At 38.8% G+C, this 17,726-nt stretch overlaps 1 protein-coding gene and 2 pseudogenes across 4 annotated transcripts in view; 2 read left to right on the top strand and 1 right to left on the bottom strand.

Annotated features, from left to right (window-relative positions):
* Positions 1–17,726, bottom strand: part of LOC110048177 (integrator complex subunit 3-like) — a 317,013-nt gene that overhangs the window by 185,559 nt on the left and 113,728 nt on the right. For all 4 annotated transcript variants that reach the window (XM_089296027.1, XM_089296026.1, XM_089296025.1 and 1 more), the window contains 2 exons: positions 15,322–15,392; positions 10,463–10,560 (listed from right to left, as the gene is read on the bottom strand). In XM_089296027.1, coding sequence (XP_089152153.1) covers positions 10,463–10,560; positions 15,322–15,392 — 169 coding nt within the window. The remainder of the gene's footprint in view (positions 1–10,462; positions 10,561–15,321; positions 15,393–17,726) is intronic.
* LOC149108164 (uncharacterized) lies at positions 976–2,864 on the top strand (annotated as a pseudogene).
* Positions 6,206–7,100, top strand: LOC149108165 (uncharacterized; annotated as a pseudogene).

Below are 17,726 nucleotides of genomic sequence, written 5' to 3' on the forward strand. Positions count from 1 at the left end.
AAACGTACCCTAACGGATATCCGTTTAACGGTTTGAAAGTGTTTTCTACCCGTTTAGTATCCGTTAAAACGGTTTCCAAAAGCGTTTAAACGGTTTCTAGAAGCGTTTAATCCGTTTTTTGATCCGTTTGATAAAATTGGCAAAACGTTTTTAAAAGACCATTATCCGTTTAAACGGAAGGACAATCCGTTTAAACGGGAGGGCAATCCATTTAAATGGAAGAACTATCCGTTTAACAGCAAACTTCTTCCGTTTTATAGAAAGTCTTAGTCCGTTTTATAGAACGGTTCGGTCCGTTTTATAGTAAGCTGTCCCAGTTTACATTGTCAGAACCAATCCCTCTGTCTTTCCTTTTGCCGTAACCATTGAGCCATAGTTTAGGAAACAACGTACAGCAGTTGCAAATGCCACGAAACAATGTCAACAAACAGCGGCAGAAGTTATAATATTTATTACGCTGGATCGTTCGAACACTTTGTTTCACTTCGAACATTTCGTTTGTTGTTTACTTAATATTATTACTTTGCTGTCTTTTATGTACCTTTCAGATAATTGTAAGACTAAAACAAAGAGTGAATCTTTTTCAAAGTTGAAGGTTTCGCTTTCTATGCCTATCTTATCGCAGTCACTTTATTCCTGGTTTATTTATTTTATCAATCAATTCGGCAAGCAAAACACACTTCAAATTTGCATACTGTAATTTCACTTTTTCCTAGAAAATCGCTTCTAGGAAAAAAGCTTCCAGTTTTGTTTATCATTGTTCTGAGCATCAACAGAAACACATGGTTATTGCTCGCAGACAATACTATCAGCTCTCATTTGAATATTCCATCCAGCGTGACTTGTAGCACAACAAGAATTTGTAATCACTGTGATTCGCTTCACTGAATTGAATACCTCACAGCTATTTTAGCTTACCTTGATGTATTGAGTAAAGATCTCATTTCTAAAAGCTCCCCGCAATCTCTTGTTTAGTGTTGAAACTCTTTAAAAAGCAGAATAAACTCTGATTGTTGACATAACGCAATTTTGTTGCGATCATCTGCTGGCACGCGCGCGAACTTCTGTTTGGTTAGTGACCAATTAGAAGCCGTGATTTGATCATCGATGACGCGTTGCTGCGGTAACAGCTCTCTCTCATATCTTGTGTTCCAAGTGCAAAGTCATAATTCTTGAAAACACTATCAGTTAAACATGGAGGAATCTTACATCGAGCAAAATGAAAATGAAGAAGAAGTGATTAACAGGGTCAAGCGATTTTTGCAAGAAGGATGCGGGTGCTCAAGAGGACCTAACTGTGGTCCTTGCTCTGGCTATTTTTCTGAAGAAAGTGTTATGTCAAACTTGAACAACTGCCTTGAATTATCAAGCGCAGAATTAGACTTGGTTATTCTGGCCAACATTCAAGCGTTCACCAGAATCGATCACATTGGCGATAAACGAAATCGAAGTCCTCGCTGTAATTTCCTGTTTCAATCATTAACCATCTGCAAGGAAATGTTTCTTCATCTGTATGGATTAAGTTGCTCAAGATTTCGCCGACTAAAGGAACATCATGAAAACTATGGCATTTCACCAAGAACGCATGGAAACTGCAAAAGATTACCAAGCAACACACTCCCTACAACTGTGGTTGAAGATGTTAAATTATTCCTTACAAACTATGTTGAGGAGAACGCGATCTCGCTTCCTGGGAGGATTCCTGGTTATAAGAGCAACGACATAAAACTGTTGTCTGCAAGCGAAACGAAGATGAGCGTGTGGCGCGATTTTGTTGCGGCGTGTACAGCCTCAGAGAAGCAGGCGGTAAGCTATTCTAAGTTTAAAGATCTATGGGAACAATTTCACCCTAATGTGGTTGTAGCAAAACCAATGACTGACTTGTGCGTGACTTGCCAGCAAAACACTTCGAAACTTGTAAGATCGGCGAATCTTCCGGACGGAGAGAAATCAGAATGTGTCCGTGCTCAACAAGAACATCTCGACACTGTTAAAAGTGAGAGAGAGTTATACAACGAGGTTTGCGAGGAAGCGAAAAACACTTCTGAAACTGTGGAGCCGCCTATCCGATTAAGCGAATGTCATGAACCGTGCTCAATGAACGGTACAGTTCACTATTCGTTCGACTACGCGCAACAGATCCACTTTCCTAGCAACCCGATGCAACCAGGGCCCATCGACACCAGTGACCTTTCCACCATCGACACCAGCACGTTGAGGGAGACCCTGTATGTAGATGAGTCTTGTTCCCGTTCTCCAGCAGTGAAGCTGCCTCCCAGCAATCCAGCAGTACAGTTACCTTCGAGCAGTCCAGCAGTACAGCTTCCCCCGCCCAGCAGTCCAGCCATACAGCTTCCCCCGCTCAGCAGTCCAGCAGTGCAGCTTCCTCTCCCCAGCAGTCCAGGCAGAGTTGGCGAGGAACTCATCCGGAACTGTGTAACACCTAGAAAGGTACATGGAGTCCAGGAGGCACTGCGCTGAGAAAAGAATCTCTACAGGTGCGCACTGAAGCTGGTTCCAATCTTGTTTACAAAAGCAGAGCTTGCAAACAGCAACACAGACGGGTCACATAAGAAAGGGTCCCTGGATAGCGGCAGACTGAACTCCTTGAAAACTTTAATATTTACACAGTTTCCTGTTACCTCAAATGAGGAAAAAGAAAAAATCTGGCAGGGTATAAAAGGCAAGATTAACAAGTGTCGATCTATTACATATGCATCAGCTCGACTTTTTTAACTGTAATTAGGCTAACTAGGATAAGGGTCGAAATTTCAGATGTGAATTTTTTTTTGTAAATTTAAGATAGGACAAAACATGTAACATTGATTTAGTTGTAAAATAAATTCAATTGTTTATTTGAACAAGTCTCCGCTTGAAGTCAATGAATGAACAAATGAATGAATTCAACAAAGCGGTGAAATCGGTACGAACGAAAGTTTACAAAAAAATTAATATTGTGCTCTCTTGTAAACTTTCAACTACTTTTGTTCGCACCGATTTCACCGCTTTGTTGACTTCATAATGTAGCGAAGCGCGCGCGCCTAGTCTTAAAATAGAATGCATGTGGAAGCCCGCACATAAGCGTGCTCTTAGTAGAAGTGTTCGTTTCTAAAAAGTTTCTTTAGAAAAGGTTTCGGACAGACAAACGATCAATTCAATCAGGTCAAATTACGCTTGTATTGTTAACAACGTACGAAAATTGGGTTTATTTTTAGTCTGGTCGGTATTAGGCTCGATTTAAGTGTCCATGTAAAACTAAAGGGAACCTATACTAACATAATAAGGATGTGTATGGGAGTTAAAAGTTTTAAAAGAGATGAGTATAAAATATTGCCGGGAAAAAACGTATAACCTCTAGCTCTCTCTGGTGGAATATTTTGTTTTATTTCCGTGGCAACCAACGACCAATCATCGCACACACTATTAACGGAAACCGCTGATCATGGACACAGCAGCTAATATGGCGTGTTACATGGCGACGTGAAAATTATTGCCGTCTTCGCCTTCTTCGCGGTCTCCACAGGCTTATTCTCTTTGGACACAGACCAAACGGAAACATTGAGGGAATCTAAACCACTTTTTTATAAGCGATGTATCCTTTATTGAAGCGAAGTTTTGCCTTCGAACCAGCCATTTGTTCGATCACTGTACTGGCTCAGCTGGACTGGCGATGTGATTACATAATTTCTCAGGCGATCAAAAATAAAGAAGGAAGGTATATTTTAATGGCATTTGTTCTGTTGACTCGAAATCAATTTCTTCTAATCTTGACTTGGACTCGCTAACTGTAAGGATAAAGCAGACGGCGCGGTAAGACAATTTTCATGTGGCGATTTGCAATGAACGGAGCAAAATAATCTTGTCATGTCCACGACATTAATACACACTTAGTGTAGAAATTATTTTACGTTTGAATGTTGTTCATTTGTACCATTTCAAGAAAACGTTTGATTGAAGCGACCAACTGTTTAATTATGTCTCTGTCCGTTTAAACGTTTTGTTGACGTTTTTACGCATCCGTTCAAACGGTTTAGGAAACTGTTTTATGATTTGAGGAAATCGTTTAATTATTTTGCTCATCCGTTTAAACGGTTGTTCAAACCGTTTTAACGGTTTGAGCAACCGTTTAAACGCTTTTGATGGCCGTTTTCTATCCGTTTGTTTACCGTTTTTTCAGGCCGTTAAACGGATATCCGTTAGTGTATGTTTTCCCAAATCAGGTCACAATTGTCATTGTTGTGGATCAAACACTTCATGCAAAAGCAGCGGAAATTGCAAGGAAGCAAGACCAGTTTTCCAACATTGTTTTGCGAATTGGAACATTTCACATGATTTGCGTTGCATTGGCTATCCTGGGGAAACGATTTGGAGATAGCCGTTTGAAGGACATCTTCATTGAATCACAGATAGTTGCTGAGGGCTCCATAAGTGGTGTCATTGATGGAAAGCATTACAACCGTGGCCTGCGGGCACACAAGTACCTGTATGAAGCAATGATGAGGTTAGGATAGGCTGAGTTCATGAGAAGCCTTGAGAGCAGCGATCCCAATCATCGCATCACAGTAGCATCTTTTCTTGAGCAGGTGGATACACTGGCTAATAATTTGAAGGAAGAGCGCTTAGACCAGCTGCTTCAATGCCCAGTACTGCCTTAAGTGATGACTATGTGAGAGAGTTCCTGAATCATCTTCGTCAAAATAACAGTGAACTTTCAGCATTCTGGATGTCATATGTGGATATGGTAGAGGGAATAGTTCTTGGCCTGTTGCGGGTATCTCGTGAAGGTGGCTGGGATTTACATCTCCATTCCATACAAATGATGATCCCTTGGTGTTTCGCGCATGACAAGGTGAACTATTCACGATACCTGACTCCTTACTTTGCTCAGATGACAAATCTCAGTAACAAAAATCCTGAAGTACAGAAGGCATTCAAGGAAGGCACTTCTTCCGTTCAGTTAGCCAGCAGCAATCCCTTTGGGAGGATTCCAGTTGACCAGACAACTGAGGTCACTGTGAACAAGAATACCCAGAATCCTGGTAGAACCACAAGCTTTAGCTTAAAACATGCAACTGTTCAGCGCTACTACCTCACAGCAGAATATATACTGAAGTGCATTTCTTGGGCAGCTAAGAAGCATGGTACAAGGATCCAACTTGGAAATGCAGCATACAGAGCTTCAGTCATCAAGAATAAAGAAAGATGAGCTGGCGGTTTTGTCCATAGTTGACCTCATCCAAGGCTGGGTTAATCCTTTTTCTGAGAGCCAAGAACTGATTAACATTTCAACTGCAAAGAGAGCCCCCAGAGAGATTGCTATAGACCTGAAAACAGCACACGTGGTTGGTGATAGATGTTATGCAAAGTTTAAAGAAGAGAGGATGGAGAAGACTCCTCAAATCAGGAAATTCCATGACATTCAGCGACATGAACAAGAAGAAACAGGTGCTAACCAAAGACCAATCGATTACTTTGAAAGTAGACAGGTCCTTGTTTGGAAGAATCATAGTTATTGCACAAGAACAAAGCTTGCAGATGGATACCATCCTTTCACACCCTCTTGGACCACTTCCCTGGGCCTTTTCAACTCCAGATGGCCTTCTGAGAAAGACCAACAAGGCCTCCCTGGCATCACTGTTACAGAGAAATGTAAAGTTCTCTGAGGAAGTTCCTGTAAATTCTGCCGCAGTTATTGATGGCATGTCTCTGGTGCAAAGGCTAAAGAGAGATTAACTGACCTTTGGTGATGTTGCTATGACTGTCCTGTCTATGGCAATGAAAGAAGGGGTGTGGTGTAACAGAATAGACGTCGTATTTGACACCTACAAGGAGCTATCCATTGAGAAGAGTGAACGGCAACTGCGAGGTGAAGAGTCAGGACACCAGCTTGTTAACATCAGTACAACACAGTTAGGCAGAGGAAGGAATTTCCTGACAAGAGTGAGCAATAAGACGAGTCTTATCACCTTCATCGTTAATGAGTGGAGAAAGGAAGCATGCAGACAGAAGTTGGAGGAGAAACTGTTGTATGCCAATGCTGGTGATACATGCTACAGAATCACCACAGAAGGTAGTGAGGAAGTTCCAACACTGAAGGTCTCAATAGGAAGAGGCAGATGGATGCCTAATGCTCCACACTTCCCATGCAGCTAATGAGGGCTTCAACTCTGTTCTTGTCTGTTCGGAGGACACTGATGTGTTTATCATGTCCTTGGCATTTAGCGATGACATAGGCGTTTCTCTGTTCATGAAATCTGGGACTCGTAGACGGACAAAAGGTTATTGACATTACAAAAGTTGCTGCCTCACTTGGTCCAGAAGTGTGCAGAGGTGTTCTCAGAATACATGCATTCACTGGGTGTGATACTGTGAGTGCATTTGCAGGAAAGGGAAAGGCATAAGCATTGAAGATATTAAAGAAGAACACAACGATCCGAGAAGTGTTAACAGAGCTGGGAAAAGAGTGAGACCTACCTCCTGAATTAACAGATAAATTAGAGGAACTTACATGTTTACTCTAATAACACGGTCACCACAAAAGTTAATGAGCTGAGGTACCAGCTATTTTGTTCAAGAAGAGGGGAGATAGAAAGCCACCAGCTTCCTCCTTACGGAGATTGTCTTGTGAAGCACGCAAAGAGGGCAAATTATCACATTATCGTATGGAAATAGTGTTTAGAGAAAGACCCACAAGTTCCGACTCCTGTTGGACAGGGATGGAAGATCGAGCATGAAGATGGTGTTGTAACCGCCACTTCTGAAGACGCGTGCTGTAGCATGCGAAACGTCAAGAAAATTTTAGATTGTTGTTCCAGACCATGCGTAGTTCATGTGTTATGTTTGTTGCCGCTGTTTGCATTTTATTTCTTGGTGTTGCCAAGTTAGTTGTTGGCTGGATGGACGCCACAGGCCATACTTGAGCTATTAGCTATTAGTGTAACGCCAATAAAAAGTGCGTCGCCCCTAAATGTGTCTGTGTCACAAATGGCCTAAGCTGCACTGATATGTGCAGGCTTCCTAAATGTGAGAACCAAGGTTCTGTTCAAGAGATCGAGAGTGCTGATGATGACAATGGAGTGGGCAGTGATGAGGAATATTAAAATAAACGCTTAAGAAGTGCTTTCTATGTATGCTGTCTATGTATGCCAACTGGTAAATATAGAAATTAAAGTCACGTGACTAATTCACTTTAATGATATTCCTAGCTATACCAACATTAAAGAACATCAGGAAGAACGTCAGAAACATTAAAAAGAGCAGGTTGAATTAAAGTGGATTGGAGTGACTCGTAGTGCAGTCTTACAATTGTCTGTCATGTAATAGTGCCATTTTAAAGGCCCTGGTCACGTGTCCAGTGATGTAGACAACGGGATAAACTACATAAAAATATAAAAATGATATTTGTAAAGCAATCATACTGCTGCGTAAGTGTTTTGCAGATTTTGATGGACAACTAAAGCTAATGAACACACATATATATGTCAAACCAACTTCAGCCCCGTTTCCATGCCCAAAAAACTTGAAAATTGAAAGAACTTGAAATTTTGCATGTGGTCTTCAATGTAATAGAAAAAGGCAGCCCTGTATTTTTGTCACTGGTTTTTGCTTTGTTTTCAAGTTATAATGTATGCAAAAATACCTGGCTTTTCCTAGCCATGTCTTTAGGAGTTTATTTGTTGAACAGCAAACAGGCAGACTGTTTATAGTGTATGAAGTCAAAATCAAATCTCACAGCATATATAGAGCGGAAATCTGGGAACAGATTGTTTACATCGGTTATTGTGACATGAACACAACACGTGAATCAATCAAGCATCAAACGAAATACATTGAACAAAAAAGAGATGTGCGCATTAGAGCTCTGTCAACTAATATCTTAAGCATTGTTTTAAAGTACCTTGTATGCCTGCCTGGTGGTTGAGAGGCATCATAAAGTCTCGACAAACCCGTTAGTCATCAGCACGTTTTAAAGAATCAAAATGTGTTCTGAAACTTCGAAGGCAACTGATATACCGTAATCGTGTTATTGGCATTCGACGTCAGATCGAGCCAGGCAGCAAAGTCCAAGAGCAGTTCTTGCCCAAGGAAAATACCCTCTGGTGAGTCGTGGCCCAATTGCCAAGCGTTGCTAGCGTCAAAGTTTGGAAAGCGAGAACTGGTTTTAGACCTATAAAATTTGTCTTGTATCGACCGTCATGTTTTCCCGCGCACAAGGTGTAAAGACCCTTCCCGGCATGCATTGCGATCACGTTCTGCGGACGTTTCTCGAACTGGTAACTAGATTGTTTAAACATAATAATGGCCAACAAGTAGCAATCGATTGTAACATAGATCTGTGATCCAGGTTGCGTTGATTTTATGTCAAATCGGCATGATTTGTAGTGTTTTGAGCTTCTGGGATCAGCGGACAAGCAGATGTATCGAGACCCGTACGTTGCTCAGAAGGGTTAATCTGTTAATCTGTCAGCCCTATTTATAGAGCTTTTTCACGTGAAGTCATCAAATTCTTAAATCCAAAACTAAACAGCCACCAAAGTTGTTATCCTCATCAGGAATAAGAGGTACCGGCACATTTTGAAATCGGAAGTTATGGCTGTGCATGACATAAAGCTATGATCGCATTTGTCGAAAACTATGTATTCATCTCGTGATTTTTAGCCATTTAAGACGTTGCCGTATTTGGAAAAGTGCTCATTGAAATGTTTATTTGTTTTATTTTACTTTTATTTACACCTTTTTTGACCTGAAATCAACATTTTTGAGCTTATACGTCGCGTGAAATTACCATTTTCAGGAGTCCATCATGGGCTCCTGCCATTTTGCTGTTTTCTAAGTGAAACCAACATCCTTGCCGTCACGCATTAATGTCAAATCAACATTTTAACTTATTTAGACTTGAAATCAACATCATTGAGCTTATGCGTTGCGTGAAATTACCATTTTGCTGTTTTCTAAGTGAAATTAACATCCTTGCCATCAAGCATTAACGTGAAATCAACATTTTAACCTATTTACACCTGAAATCAACATCGAGCTTATACGTTGCGTGAAATTGACATTTTGCTGGTTTCTAAGTGAAATCAACCTCCTTGCCGTCACGCGTTAACGTGAAATCAACATTTAAACCTTTTTTGACCTAAAATCGACATTTTTGAGCTTATACGTTGCGTGTAATTGACATTTTGCTGCTTTCTAAGTGAAATCAAAGTCCTTGCAGTCGCGGCGGGCCGAGCGTTTGTTATGATAAACCGAGGTGAGACTTTGACTTATAACAAAGGCTTGGTTTGGCTACTATAGCGAAGGATCAGCTCTGTTTATCATAACAAAGGCCCGGCTTCGTTTACTTGAAGGCCTCGGCGAGAAAAGGGCATTAGGTATTTTAATCAAAAGTGAACTTTGTCAAAAACGCTCCAAATTTTGCATGCAGTTTTGTTTAGGTATGTTTAGCAATGTCCCATAGTGTTTCCGCTAAGCTTCGCTTCCTTTTTGAGATATTGTGTATGCAAAAAAAACCACTCGGTTTTCCAAGCGGCATCCTCATAAATGAAGCAAAAACCAGCGGGAAAAATACAGGACCACGTTTTTCTATAACATTGAAGACCACATGCAAAAATTCAAGCCCTTTCACGAAAATTTTTTTTTCACCCAAATTGTCACTTAGCATGGTTTTGCACTCACCCCTTCAATTAAAAAATGTATGTGTGAAACAATGGTACTGTTGTGCATGTGTTTTGTTCATTTTGGTGGACAACTAAAGCTACTAAAGACAAAACAAGCTTCAGCCTCGTTCCCATGCCTGACCCATACTTTAAAAACCACTGTTATCCACTAGCCATAGAATCATTGCTATCATGCTTTTCTCCACAATTTATGGTGTAATCTACTAGAAAACCATCATGAACCTTATTCACCCCGGATGATACCAACCAGCCCTACTGGCTCACGGACTAAAAGGTCTACAGTAACCTTAAGTGGAACAATTTATGACGTCATCACTTTCCTCATTTGCATAATACAAAAACATGAATATCTCTAAAAAGAAAAAAGATATTCCAAAAAGGAAAACGCCAATCTTCTTTACTTTGAAAAGCCTTTCAAATGACCAGCAATTATTTTTTACTTCATAGGCACGTTAAAGCCTTACCCTTTAAAGCCTTACTTTAAAGGCCCAGTATTGGCCATTATCCTTAGAGCACCTCTCAGTTGTTTGTTTGGGTTCTCATGGGAGTGCAGCATCTATTGTTTTCAAGTTCTATTCTGGCGGCAACCAAAAGAATCCTCAGAATGTTCAACATCACAAAAATGGCTGCCAAGAGATCGCAGCATACAGTGCTTAATGGGCAATACTGGGTCTGCTGCATCCATGCAATTTTTTTTTAGTCAGAAAAATTTAGTTCATTGCACTTTATTTGTCATAATTGTTAAACAGGTACATTGACGTCTAACATGCACCCTACTGTACCTTGGATGTTAAGAACAAAATCTTATTTTCCATTTCAGGATGCAGCCTACATGCCAAAAACTTCCTCGAGGTCCTGGTGTACAGCAACTGAGCAATACCTTTATTCATAACAACAAGAATAAAAAAGAAATATATAACCACTTTGCCAAGGATACTAGGTATCACATTAAATTATTCCATTTTATAATAAAGTACCAATAAAACAAGCACTCTCATTAGTTTGAAGTAGCTCACAATGGTTTCCAATTTTTTTCTGGAACTTTTTCTTTCCTGAATCAATTGGTCACTAATTTTCAATTGATGTTACATTGTACTAGTATCAATAAAATAGTATTTCGGCTCAGTAAAATGTTCAATCTTGACATGATTTTTATAATTCCATAATATATAGATTTACCCAAGCCTAAAAGCAGAGCTCCTGATTGCAATAACTGATGATAAAGGAAAAAGAGAATTATTTCCTCGTGGATCAGAAACTCAAAAAATGATCAATTGTGACCATGTAATTGTTCAGCGTGCTGTTTTGCTATTTTTTCCAGTTAAAGTTTAACAAACTATACCCCACAAGCCTAACCAAGATTGTAGAAATTATGTACGCAATATATGAGGGTCCCCTATACTTTTTTTCGTGACGTATGAATGGGCGTTTTTTCTTTGCGTGAAGCGTTAATGAGGATTTTTTTTTCTGTGATTCGTGAATCTATGTTTTTCCATCCTCGGGAAACTGGTTTTCAATTTTTTTCATGATCCGTGAAAAATGCACTTACTTTCGCGTGATTTGTGAACCATCGACTTTTGTGGGAATAATTTTTCACATTTTTGGAGATTTTAGCGTCATAAAAGCTCGTAAACTATACCAAACTGGATGTAAAAAGTGTGACGGCCTGCCTCTCTCGACATCTCTCGACGTGCGTGAGGATGGAGGACTGAGAACTAACCACAGCAACAGTGAACCAGGAGGGCCTAGAATCTAGTCTGTCATGCTGTGTCACACACGCGGGGTATCACGCCATTTCGATCGAGAAAAGGCAGAAAATGGACGGTTCTGCAGAAAAGGTGAGTTAATCTGTCAGTATCCACACTCTATCCAGCATTAACTGATGTCTGCTCAACCATTGCTTCGATGTCATAACCAAAATATGTCAACAAAGTGTTAGTATGTCTTTTGGATTCTTTCTTTTGTCTTCACGAAGGTAGCATTTGCATATTTCATTCATATTGTCATCTTTATTGCTTGGTGACCTTGTGCATGACCTAGCTGCAGTCTGCATTGTCAACCTTTATAGATAGTGTTTCTGTAACCTCTGTAAGATGCTGTAAGTACAAAAATTATTTAGACATCTTTGGATGTAGTAATTCATCAAAGTGCATGTAAACAGTGCTATTTTTCCCAAAAATCTCGAATATGTTCAACACTCGATCCCAGTTGTAGTTGCGATGAAGTGTATGAAAACAAATCCTACATTTCAGGTTTTTGTCCAGTCCTGTTGGTTTTTATATTTGTATTTGTCAATTTTTCTTTATGGTCTTTTATGATGTAAAAGTGTACAGTACAGGCTAAACCTACAATTCCTGAAATTCTGTGGAATCGATTGACAAAGCCTAAAAATAATTAAAATATTGCACACTGTCTATTGTCATTGTCATGCCAGCGATTATAAGCTAATTGGAGAAAGTCTGTAAGTCAAGTCACTGAGAGAAGCTATGGGAAGTTGGAGGATGTGACTGAATATCTGCAGTGAAAACCTAATGGAAATGGCGAATAACCTTTCAAAGATTTTGTCTAATATTCAGTCCACCTGGTTGAGTCACAAACTAAAAGTGTCAGTGCAAAGTAAGGTCACAGACTTTTTCGCGTCGAGTTTCAAGAACAGTAAAGTACTTTAATTTTAATTTAGTCCGAGAGTACCAGGAGGAGTATGAGTAGATGAGCGTAAGGTTTCCATACTTTAAACTTGTTACAGTTATAAAAGAAACTAAACAATGTTTTAATGCTGTTAAAATGCCTGCTTAATTCCTTGTATAAAGTAAAGCCACGGACTTATTCAAGTGCTACAGTACTATTCAAGTGCTACAGTACTATAAAATTAATTTTAGTCCGAGAGTATGATAAATGACCATAAGGTTTCCATAGTTTAATTTTACAGTTACATTACAATCAAAACAATGTTTTGTTGCCGTAACAAATGTCTGCCTTAGTCTTGGTATCGATAAAACATGTGTCCGTGACTTTTTATCTGAAAGCCCGCTTAAATACAGCTCAATACGGACACCCCGATAATACGGACACTTTGGCATGTCCCCTTGGTGTCCATATTAACGGGGTTCCACTGTACATGCATAATACCCAATCCACAAAAGATCTAGACATGCTGACGACGAGAGAGTCTGAAATTATCAAAATATGGCCATGTGCAGCTATATCTACTGTGGTACATTTCAGTATTGCCAGATACATTTTTGTAATGATTGTATTTGTATGTTTTGTGAAACGTGAATAGAATTTGCATTTTTACGTGAAACATGATTTAGCCTTTGCATTTTCGCGTGAAACATGATTGCTTACTTTTCTCCGTGAACATGAAGCTGTTTTTCGAAATTTTCGTGATGCGTGAAAAGGCCTATTACTTTTGCGTGAAACTGTTTTCAGAAGAGGTATAGGGGACCCTCATATATCAGGGACTTTCCAAAGAGACAACTGTACAAGGAATATGTCAGAAGAAAAGTCAACAATGCGCCAGGGGTTAATTTGTGCCGAAATTTTGCCTTTGCGAGTACTCCTTCCTTCTCCCTCAGAGAAATAACGTGACTTGAGCCTGCGATCCAACTGGTGAACCAGTAACTGGTCAGCGGTCAACTTTAAAAAAAAACACACAACCTTGATGAGCTCTAAACCTGAGCCCGTGATATAGTCACGTGATACTGGTCAGCAGATAGCTTGTTGAGACAGCTGTCAATTAACAATAGTGTGGATGCCCAAAATAAAGATGTAGTTATGGTAATAGTGCTACTCCCTTAGTTTTCAAGGTATTGGCATACAGACATGTGGACGGACAGATGGACAGTCACATGACAACCAAAATTTTTCAGATCGATGGGTTACCAAATTTCCTAAGGTATGGGGCTCTGCTAATAAAACATTGGGGTCACCAAAGTGGTTCATATATAGTGAAACTCATTTTGGGGTTTTAAGAACTTTTTAACAGGTTATACTATTGCCAAGGCAACTTGCAAGTTCAACAAATTGACCATTTAACTTGTTCACTAGTCTAATGCTTGGTTTAGTATTGATCCACCAAAGTAGAATCACCGAAAATTGCTGGATACTGATGCCAACCACATTAAAAAAACATGCTTTAGCACACACTTTTCTGCATTTGTCACTTCTTTACATGCTTTATAACATAGCAAAGCACGATCAATCCTCAATTATTGAACTAATAAAATATGTTATATAATGTCTTTACATCATGTCTTCATTCCTTGAATAGTAGAATAGTGACAGTTGACATCACTTCAAGTCCCTTACCAAACATCAGCTGTACGTTAACTGACAGCTATGAATCAAAGGAGAACTACGAAGAAGCCGTGAATATATTGCTTACAAAATGGAGAGGTCTGCTTCAGTCAGCTGCTATATGCTTGAATAGGTTTTGAAGATAATTAACAAGGTCACACAAAAAAGTCAAATAACTCTGTCGTTGAAGCACAATATTTCTGGTTTTGTTTATTACAATTTACAGTGCACCTACTCCTACCAGGGCCACCCAACAAAATGTTCCACAAATTTATTGCATAAAAATCATGGAGGTTAACAATAGTTTTGCAACAAATTATCCATGCATGTAATCAAGCTGTACATTACAAAGGTAACAGATTGGTGGTCATTTCAGATAATTTGTTAGAAAACTATTGTTAACCTCCACGATTTTTATTTGTTAAAATTTTAATTTGTACAAAATTTTGTCAGGTGGCCTTGGTTAGAGTATTCACACTGTAAACATTTATCCACCCCTGAAAATCAAATACTTAAAAAAAATTTTCTTGACACCTTCGCGGCCTTTATGAATTTCCTGGAACACATCACCCTTTCAGGACTTTTAGCATTACCCTAGAGTAGATAATTTTGTGTATATCTAGTTTTCTAACTGCATTTTGTACTTTTGGCTACAAGACTGTTTTGTTTGGATGGACTGATAAGTTGTGCTACTGACATTTCCAATAGTTTTGTTTATGTTTGATTCAAGGACTCTTTTAGCTTCACAGCCAATCTCAACACAGAAAGTTATACCTTTTAGTCTTTCAAGCAGCTACTAGCAATTACTTGGTTACATAATTATGTGCTGACCCCAACGAGTATCAATTGAAGGAAAGCCAAAGTGTATTTCAACATAATTATTATGATGCGGCATTACCTCGGATAGTAGTACACTGGAAAATCAATATTGGTGGTGGACATATTGCTTTATTTGCATCTGAGTGAGTGACAAATTTGCATATTCTGACCCCTTACGATAGTTGTTTCTATGCTTTGCATATCCACAACTAAAAAAGTAAAGATTATACATGTAGTATAAAGAAAGAAATGCTGTTAGGTTCAATTTTAAATCACTAGCTTACTAGGACACTGAGTGGGCACATGTACAATGTACTAGCATACTAACATTATATATGGAGATTTCTAAGAAGATAAAACCAGGAGGAAAGCAAAGAACAAGAAAAGAACAAACAAATTAAAATACACAAAGAAAAATTCTTTCATTCTCTCTCCCTTCCTAAAGTTAACAAGATATTGAACATACGAGAACTACAAGTAAAATTAATACAGAACAGTAACAACAACAAACAAAGGCACACACCTGAAAACTGTGGACAAAGTGACTGAGGTCTGTGCAAAATATCTTTCCACAATGCACCAAACTCTGGTATTCTTGAGAACAAGAAAAATGGATAATGGTGAAACCTTTGCATCATCTACCTTAAAATACATGTACTGTATGTAAATGCTTAGTTTTAACAGTCAAAAGGCTCTTGAAAGAAAACTAAATAATAATCACTAAATCTTTCCTTCTAAAAGAAAAACACTTGCTAGTATAAATTATGACATTTCAGTGTAATCTTGTTGCCATATTATTTAACAAAATAACGCAGATTGTTAAGTCATACAGTTCCCATAAATCATAAATATAACCAAATAGCAAGTTGAAATCCTTATCGGTTATTAGTGTGCTCAATAGTTAGACTAGAGCAATTTATAACAATAGAAGTAAAGAGCTAGATTAGTTGGTCCAAGACTTTTTTCTTGCTACTCAGAGTTTCATGCTTTTTCCGAAGAAATCATCAGGCAACCACCAGAATAAACGGTTGCAGGGAAGATATTTGAAAAATATCAGAACTATACATAATAGGTGTGCCACATTGCAAGACAATAAAGATGCTATGGCTAATTACGTGATGCAATTTTAAGTAAAAATTTCCTAGAATGTCTACAACACAATATCGGTTTGACATTTTGGGTTTACGTAAAATGAAATATTTCTCCCATAAACACAAATTACATTTCTTTGTAACATTTGAACAAGATCTAGCCTCCTTTATCTTATTTGATGTTGAACTCAATGTTTCGTCTTTCAGGCTCCATATATGCAAGCTAAGTTCAGTTATGCTTCTATACTTTTCGTTTCAAAATGAGCATATTATGATTTCTCTATCTTAATTTAAATGGACTATCACAAAGTCCAACGTAAGTCTCTTTAGTTGTTCGTGCAGTGACTTCAGCCTGATATATTATACTGTCTTTCAATGTTGCAGTTGCCATCCATGGGGCACGTGTCTGGTTTCCCGCAGTTACAGTTTTTATTATCTTCTTTGGGATTTGTAGATTTGCTGATTATGGCTTTGTTGTGGCTGGATATAATTGATTTAACATTATTCATGCAGCTGTAGCTTAATTTAAGAGCGTTGCAATTGAAACTTTCATACAGTGAGTTAGACTTTGGGAAGTCCTGATCAATAAGGGAAATGAAGCATTTTCCAATGTTTGTTTGAAGGTTGAAGGATGCAAAGTTGTGCACTCCAAAAAGCTTCTCTTGTTTGCAAGCAATTGTCGAGGCTATTGTAATCACTGAAATTGCAGATTTGTTCAATGATGACGAAATCAAAGACATGAGACAAGACATGAGTTTCCTTGTTTAAGTGTATTGCCACCTCACAAGTATTTTTCTTTGTACTCATGGCTGATTTGTGGTTACAAAATCTGACTTTAAACTCATTGGTTGTGAATCCTACATACTGAACATTACATTTGTTACAAGTGATCAAATAAATTACTTTCTTAGATTTATGATGAAGATGTTGTCTGATTGGATAGCTCCTGCTGGTACCAGCACTAGCAAAGTGGTCCGATTCTACAAAAGAATTCCTGCAGAGATCGCATTTCCTTAAACATTTAAAACAAAAACTGTGTGATTGACATTAGTGCGGCAAGGTCACGCAAGAATTTGTTTTAATGTATATATAGCGAGAATTTTAGGCAATAAACCTTGCAAATAGAATTCTATATGTGCTACAGTATTGTGCAAAAGTAACGCAAGCGAATTTCGACGAATTTCTTGGCTTTTCTTGGCTTTTCGAAGAAATTTCCCTTCAAATGAAATTTCTGCGACTTTTCCACGAACTTTCAAGGCACCTATTGCTTTACTCCTCCCGAACTTTCGAACGATAATTCGCCGTGGACGCTAACGAGTCACGAAAGTTCGAGGGACAGTTCGCTCTTTTCATGTTACAAAACATGACATTTCCCCGTGGGATTCCAGTCTCCACGCGAGCAAGCGTGACCTGCATTGTTTGCAGCCATGGCAACGCTTAGTAAACCACTTTCTCAATCATTTGCTTCTTAGCACTTTAGTGATAATCATGCCAAAAATTTCAAGCTATGCGAGAACTTGAATCGAGCTCCTCCATAACCAAGGTCTCCATCCAGCTGGAATATTGAAAAACTTGAAAGGCGAAGGCTTAGTTGTGAGCCCTTCAGGCATCACTCGCATGATCAAGAAGCTGCGTCTTACCGGCTCCGTGGCAAATTTACCTCGCTCGGGAAGACCAAACATACATACATACATACATACTTTATTTGCAACTCCCCAAAGGGGCTTTTCAGTTACAAAAGGAATAAGAAAGATAAAAATACGTCAATTAAAATGAATAAACAAAATAGGAAAGGAGTCTTAAAAAAAGCTGTCTATAGAAGCACGTCTATAGAAGC

The sequence above is a fragment of the Orbicella faveolata genome, unplaced genomic scaffold, assembly GCF_042242905.1.
Source record: "Orbicella faveolata isolate gen_17 unplaced genomic scaffold, um_ofav_v1 contig_26, whole genome shotgun sequence".
NCBI lineage: Eukaryota > Metazoa > Cnidaria > Anthozoa > Scleractinia > Merulinidae > Orbicella > Orbicella faveolata.